The sequence below is a fragment of the Equus caballus genome, chromosome 28 (assembly GCF_041296265.1).
Source record: "Equus caballus isolate H_3958 breed thoroughbred chromosome 28, TB-T2T, whole genome shotgun sequence".
Lineage (NCBI taxonomy): Eukaryota > Metazoa > Chordata > Mammalia > Perissodactyla > Equidae > Equus > Equus caballus.
The window spans coordinates 8,988,667-8,996,794 of NC_091711.1; the positions used below are offsets into that span (position 1 = coordinate 8,988,667).

At 35.3% G+C, this 8,128-nt stretch overlaps 1 protein-coding gene across 1 annotated transcript in view; it reads left to right on the forward strand.

Annotated features, from left to right (window-relative positions):
• Window positions 1-7,895, forward strand: part of GLIPR1L1 (GLIPR1 like 1) — a 38,596-nt gene extending 30,701 nt beyond the window's left edge. The window contains exons 4-6 of the mRNA XM_014736885.3: window positions 1,806-1,894; window positions 7,626-7,652; window positions 7,741-7,895. Coding sequence (XP_014592371.3) covers window positions 1,806-1,894; window positions 7,626-7,652; window positions 7,741-7,832 — 208 coding nt within the window. The 3' untranslated portion in view covers window positions 7,833-7,895. The remainder of the gene's footprint in view (window positions 1-1,805; window positions 1,895-7,625; window positions 7,653-7,740) is intronic.
• Window positions 7,896-8,128: the final 233 nt, after the last annotated feature.

Sequence of the window (8,128 nt, forward strand, 5' to 3'; positions counted from 1 at the left end):
CTCATTATTGTTAAGATGTAATTTTTCATTGAATTGATCTACAGATTCAATATAATCCCAATAAAAATCCCAGCAGGATTTTATTGTAGAAATTGACAAACTGATAATAAAATTCATATGGAAATGCACAGGACTTAGAATAGCCAAAAGAACTGTGGAAAACAAAACAAATTTGAAGGGCTAACACTACTGTTTTCAAGAATTATTAAAGCTAGAATAATTACAACATTGTGATATTGATATAAAGTTAGACAAAAAGATCAGTGGAACAGAATACAGAGTTTAGAAATAAACCCATACATGATTGACCACATATGTTCAACTGATTTTTCACAAATGCACAAAAGCAATGCAGTGAAAAAAGATTTTTCAACTAATGGTGCCAGAGCAATTTATCATCCATATATAAAAAACAAAGGTAGACTAGGATGCGCACAACATACAACCTTTAAAAACTAACTCAAAATGGATCATAGACCTAAAATGTAAAACCTAAAACTATAAAACTTTCAGAAGAAAACATAGATGAAACTTCTGTGACCTTATGATAGACAAAGATTTTTTAGCTACCACACCGAAAGCATGATCCATAAGAGAATAAATAGATTAATTGGATTTCATTAAAATTAAAAATTACTGCTATTCAGACACTGGTAAGACAATGAAAAGATAAGCCACAGATTGGAAGAAAGTCTTTGCAAAACATATGATAAAGGATTTATGACAAGAATATAGGAAGAACTCCCACAATCAATATTAGGAAAACTTAAAACTCAACAAGAACAAAAAGGACAAAAGATTAACAAGATATGCAGATGAAAAATAAGCACATGAAACGATGCTCAAAATAATTAACCATTAGAGAAATACAAATTAAAATCACAATGAATACCACTACACAACAATTAGAATGGCTAAAGACAGGTGGCTCCAGATCCTAAGGCTAGAATTCTCACACACTGCTAGTAGGAATATAAAGTGTTACAACTACTTTGTAAAAACAGTGCAGCAATTTCTTAAAAAGTTAAATATGCACCTATCATGTGATCTATTCATTCCAATCCTAGGTATTTATCCAAGCAAATGTATGTCCATATAAAGACTTGTATGCGAATGTTCAAAATGTGCATAGTAACTTTTATTTGTACTAGCCAAAAATTAGAACAACTCAAATGTCCGTCAGTGGATGAATGGATAAACCAATTGTGCCATCTTCTTTAGTGGAATACCGCTCCTGTTATCAACGTTTTTCTTTGTGTGCTCTAGGTAAATAACACTTTTTTAAGTCTTCCACTGTCACAGAGATGGAAAAAAGAGATTTTTCAAAATGTATCAACTTATATTATTGAAAAGTAGGCATAATAGCTGCCAAATCTTTTTGGCACATCATCAAGTAGAACTAGATAAGGACTGTGATATTGTACTTTTAAATTAAACCATAAAGCATGTCTCCATCTGCAATTTAAATCTTGCTTATTCCATTTACAAAATCAAGAGGTAATCACAGTGTTTATAACAAAAACGTTGTGACAGTCACATGCATAATTATATCGGGTTTACATCTAATTTGTGTTCTAAAGAATACTCAAAAATATAACTGCCACATGGATCAGGGACATCCTGTAAAGGACAGTCTCAGTAGTTTCTTTTTACAAAAGAAATGAACATAAAATTGGGGTAAAATTTATTTTTTCCTTTTCAACATTCATAACTTGGTGAGTGACCAAAACAACTTGCTTAAATGCATGCACAAAATTAGAGAAATTAATAACCATTTGGCTAATCAATGTTTCTCTTTTTTACAGTGGAAATATTCGAAATGTCATCCCTTACACTAAAGGAGCCTCCTGCTCTATGTGTGCAGCAGGAGACACTTGTGCAAAGAAGCTCTGCCGTAAGCCAAAGGGAAAAATAATCATCACATTCTGTTTGGAGAACAAATTCACTATATTTTAAAATTTGGCTACGTAAGCTTATAGAGAATTTATGGGCAAGATTTGATTGCTGCTATATGATACAAATTATTTGTCATAAATTATCATATTTAAACTCAGATGGCCCCTCCCTTCTTCCCTGATTATTTCCCCTCTCAGGCTAAAGGACAGGAAGGAGGCAGGCAGAACTGATGGAGTTTGCTGCTGCACTCAAAGCAGCGATCGGTTGAAGTGTTTCTTATCTGTGTTTTCTTCCATCCACCTGCTTTTATTTCTTGTTACTAAAATAGTGACTCATTCAGAAGCAATACATTAGTGTCCAAATTAATTGTGATTTATAACTATGTTTCTCTTTCATCACCGGCCTTTAGTTTTCAGAACAGAGTTACTTTTTAAGGATAAGTGTGTAAATTCTTGATTGAGGACAGAGTGAGATGGGTGAAGAGTGGAGAGGATTTGAAAATTATTCAAAAAAAAGGTGGTGCCATGAAAGAAGACAGACACAAAAAATGCATATTAAATAATTCCATTTCTGCAAAGTTCAAAATCATGAAAACGCATCTACATCTGGAGCCAGGATACTGGTTACCTTTAGAGAGGAAAGAGGAGTTAGTAATTAGATGAGGATGCCAAGGACTTTCTGGACCTATGCTGTAGTTCCCCAGGTGTGCTCACTTTGTAGTAATTCATCAATCTTTCCATTTATGAGGTATGCATGTTTCTATATTCATACATTTCAATTACGGAATGAATTGTAAGTATGGTCCCTCTAATTTCAGATTTCAAAGAATTTTTAAAAATAAATTTGTTGTCTATCTTGTATTTGCAAACTAATGTTTTCCAGTCAAGGGATATAAAGACAACAATGGTGCACTATTTTTTCACCTCGCCTTCCTGCCTGGTATCTAAACCACCATCATTTTCCACCTGAACTAGTGGTCTCCCACTTCTCTTTCTACTTAAAACTGTTTTACATAAAGAAAATCAGATCAAATAACGTCTTTTCTTAAAATTCATCACTTGCTTCTTACTGCAGTTGAAGCCACGCCTGACTCTACACCCCGTGGCTGACAAGCCCAGCGTCTCTGTCTCTGGTCTCTCTCTCCTATTGTATTTTTTGTTATCCTCTCTTTGACATAGTAAGCTCCATCATCTCTACCTCCCAACATTCCAACCTCCTTCTAAAAAGTCCAGCATGCAGATCACCTGTGGGTCTGTTTCTAGTTTCAGGACTGTTTTGTTTTCCCTTGGTTTTGGTGATATGCTCTGTTTCTTCGTGTGGTGAATTGTCTTTAAAGACAGCTGCCAACAATTTCTCCCCTCCTTTACACACAAGCCCCTCCTCCCATCAGGAAGGGACACTGTTTCTCCTCCCCTGGAATAAGGACCTGATAATTGTGTCGGTTCTGGGCCTGGCCTTTAAGAGACCTGGCAGCTCTGGCTTTTGCTGTTAGAAGCCCCCCAGCACGTTAAGAAATCCATGCTCTCCTGCTGGAGATGTCACACTGAGAAAAGCCCTGGAGAGGAGAGGTCATTTTTCTGTTTCAACCCCGAATGAGTTCTGGCTAAGTGCAGCCATGTCGTTGAACCCTGATGACACTACATATAGCAGAGGAATCTCCTAGTAGAGCCAGCCAACCCAGGTCATTGTGAGAAATAATAATTTTTATTCTTTTAAGCCACTAAGTCTTGGATTTGTTTCACAGCAGTAGATTTTGGAAATACTTGGTGTGCCTAGTAAGTTTTTATTAAACGCTTAACAACATGTGTAAAACAAAAATGTAGAGTGTTCTGCCTTTTCCTCTGCTGAACAGTAGAGTCAGGGGTGTTCACCTTAATCCAAACGGAATTCAGTTGAGGCTGGTTAGAATTTATGTAAGGTTCCGTCTACCTCTGTTCGCCCCTGTTCCACAGGTGTAGACTTCTGGGGCTTACCACGGAAAGACTGGTGTGTTCATTGTTGCCTTTCCCTGGTGGGTTCTGAACCCAAATCCTTACTGCTTTAGCATGCAGAAATTACTGAAAAATCTGCTTTGATTTCCAGAGGTTTTCAGCCTAGTGTTTTAGCCTCCTGCCCCCGACAGCTTCAAAATTAAACACACAGCTTGAGTGCAAAATGGGCATCTCTTGGGCTCATTTCTTCCACCTCTACCCCTCAGCCGGATCTTGAACTATGCAATTCTCCAATTATATCTCTCTAGCCCTGCAAGGCCAGCAAAAGCTCTGCTGATTTCTCTGTTTTCCGGAAATTGACCTCTGCCTAGGCAAAGACCAGATTTTCAGCTCTAGTCCTGGGCCCAGAGAAAACAAATGGCCCCAGGAAAAGAATAGCTTTCATAACATCAGCCCACCTCTCCAAGGATCTCCTAATCTGAAATCTTGATCCTCTAGTCTTTGTTGCTTTAGCACTCTTAAACATTGTTTTGTTTTATGTTATATGGATTTTCTAGCTGTGCTTGATGAGAGCTTTTATCTGTCATAAAAGACTCCATCCTGGAGACTGAAGCAGCTGTTGACAGTGGGTCTCCCAGACAGTACCCACAAGCTGCAGAGGCTGCAATAAAGCTTTGATACCTGGTAGCAGGTGTTTCCCTGACTTGTTCCTTTCCCAAATTATTTGGCTAATCTTGGCCCTTTGCTTTTGCATATTAATGTTAAGGTAAACTTATCAATTCCACAGAAGACCTGGAAATTTTGGTTGGAATTACATTGAATTTATAGATAAATTTGGGAAGAATTAGCATCTTTAGCACATTGACTATTTCCATTAATAAAGATGCTTTATTCTGGCTTTTTAAACATTTTCAGTTAAGTTTTGAAATGTTCTCAGTAAAGGTCTTAGACATCAAATTAGATTCCTTGCTAACAGGTATTTGTTGCTATTATAAATGGTGTTTTAAAATTATGTTTCCTAATTGGTTTCTGCTGATTTATAGAAATATACATTATTTTTATATCAGTCTACTATCCAGGAATCTTACTGAATTCTCTTATTATTTCTAATGATTTGTTGATTCTCATGGATTTTCTATAATGACAATCATCTTATTTGTAAAAAATGTAAGTCTTGTTCTTCTGATCTTTGTCAGTTATTTATTTTACTAATATTAATAGTGAATCTTCCAGTGCAATGTTGATCATGAGCTATAATAGTAGATACCATTCTCTTGTTCCTGACTTTAAAAATAGTGTTTCACCATTATGCATATTTGCTTTAGATAGTTTTTAATGAATCCTCACTGCCAGGTTATGGAAGTTTTCTCTTTTCCTTGTTTTTCTATGAGCTTTTATCTTGAATGAAAGTTTATCAGATTTTTTTTCTGCCTCTCTTGAAATGATCCCCAATTTTTTTTCCTTTAGTGTTTTAATGTTTTAAACTACATCAAAAGATTTCCCTTTTTTTGGAAACCATTTTAGAAGTAATACTGTGCAACTTTAATTTTTAAAAATTTAGTTGTGCTTTAAATCCCACATTGAGTAAATACAATTTTTTTTTCAATAGTGGTCCATTTCACTAATATTTTCAAATTATTGTATTACAAATTATATTGTATACAAATAAATAATATTGTAAAGAGGTAGGTACATGCTGGTTTTTTAATTTTTAAAATCTGTCTTTTATCATATTCTATTTCCTGTTTCCATTTTTTATTTATAACTTCCCTTGTTATTATTTTAAACCACTTTATTGAAGTATAATTGACTTATAAGAAGCTGTACGTGTGTTTAATGTATACAACTTAACCAATGAGATTTATACTTTCATATAGGTATCAGGAGTCAAGTGATGGCTCAGTAATCCAAATTTAAACTGTTCTTTCATTACCATGATAAATCCAATTTGGTCATGAGGTTTCTTTTATAGATTGCTAGATTTCTGTTAACATATTACTTATAATTTTTGCATTTAATTTTAAAATTATGACTGGTCTGTAATTTTCCTTCTTCATTTCTCCTAATATGATTTTGACTGCAAGATTGACGTTGTCTCATAAAAGAAGTTGAAAGTTGGCAACATTACTTCTTTTAACATTTTGGTTACAATTTTTGTAAGATTCCGATTATTTATTTTTTTAATGTCTGGGAGAAGTTTTCTGTAAAATGATTTTGCTCTGGTTTGTATGTGTATGTGTTTGTAGATTTTTAATTACCAATTTAATTTCTTTAAATGTTCTAGGAGGGGCTGGCATGGTGGTGTAGTGGTTAGTTCGGCATGCTCCGCTTCGGCAGCCTAAAGTTTGAGGGTTCAGATCCCAGACCTACACTGTTCATCTAGCCATGCTGTGGTGGAAATCCACATAGAAAATAGAGGAGGATTGGCACAGATGTTAGCTCAGGGCCAAACTTTCTCAAGCAAAAATAAATAAATAAATGTTATGTGAAATTCAGGTTCTGAGTGAAAATTGGCAAATTTCTGTTTTATTCAAGTTTTAATGAAATTCTCTTATCTTTTTATCTCTGTTCTATGTTCCATTTGTTTAAGTCCTATGACTTTTGGTTTGTGCCTTTCCTCTTTTTTGTCCATCATTTTCTATAGAAAGCCAACTTTTAACTGTGTTAACTTCTTTTTTTTCTTTTTGTTTTGTTTTGTTTTTTTGAGGAAGGTTAGCCCTGAGCTAACATCTGCTGCCAATCCTCCTCTTTTTGCTGAGGAAGCCTGGCCCTGTGCTAACATCCGTGCCCATCTTCCTCTACTTTATGTGTGGGATGCCTACCACAGCATGGCCTAGAAAACGGTGCGTAGATCTGAACCTGGGATCTGAACCAGTGAACCCTGGGCCGCTGAAGCAGGGCTTGCAAACTTAACCACTGCACCACCTGGCTGGCCCCTGTTAACTTCTTTTTTGAGGAGATGTAACATAATGGTTAAATGTTTAGACCTGGAGTCAGATTGCTTAACTCAGGAGGTGACTAAGAGAATTAGTATGATAAATCATACAAAGTGATTTGAGCCCCAAATAAAGTAAGTGCTCAGTAAATTTTAGCTATTATTATAGTTAAGTTCCTCATTATTTTCTATCATTGACCCAGTTTATTTTTTTCATAGCATGAATCACTCTCTGAAATGATCATTTTTATTTATGTATCTGAGTTTTAAATTGATGATAGATTTTCTTCCTTCACTTTTCTTTAAGGAAAAGAACTTTATTATTTCCTGATAACCATACAGACATAGTAGTCACTCAAAAAATGAGTACATGAATGAAAAAAAATGAAATAAATGAATTTCTAACAAATCTCAGGGTCCTGTTAAAATGGCAAATAAGGGAGAAAAATATGATGGGAGAAAGATGTAAAGCAAAGTGTGGAGCAAGGGCCACTGCAGAAATGAACAAGACGTTTAATGAAGGGCTCTGCATATCCAAAACTCAACAAGAAAGAATTATGTTCTTTTTCAAAAACTTTAAATGGGCATGGCAGAGGGCCAAAAATAGAGTTAACTACTGTGTATACTTCTGCCTCTTTTAGGCTTTTGTGCCTTCAATAGGAGAGGCACTCTAGAAATATTTGTGGGCATGACATTGCTGGCAGTGGGCATCTGAGATTTTTAAGTCCTGTGGGATTTGAGGAGGAAGCTTTCACTTACTTAAGGTAAAAAGCCAAACGAAGTTTCCTAAGCTGATTATCTTGTTCAAAAAGTCAGACAAGTAAGTAAATGCTTTTAATTTTATATTATTTTTTCTATTTTAGATAATAAAGAACGTGACAAACTTCAAAGTATGTATCAAAATATTTCAGTGTTGATTCAGTTACTTTCTCTCCTTGAAACTACGTTGAGCTCTTAACTGTTGTGTTTTACCGACAGAGTATCCCAACTGGAAACCACCTGGGGAAGCACCTCCTCAGACAGCGTATAAACTATTGTACCTAGTTATTGTTCTTCCAAGAATAGTTTAACTGTTATTTACATACAAGAGAAATTCGAAAGACACAACAATAAAGGAACTAAATGGCTCAATGTAACTCTCATCGGTTTAATTATTAAGACTTCTGAACTCCTGTCTCATCTAAATGTAATGCCTTTTTTTGAGGTAACATTGCTTTATAACAATATGTTAATTTCGGGTGTACATCATTATATTTCAACTTCTGTATAGATTACAGTGTGTTCAGCACCAAAATTCTAGTTGCCATCCATCACTGCACAAATGTGCCCCTGTACCCCTTTTGCCCTCTCCCCACCCCCCTTCCCC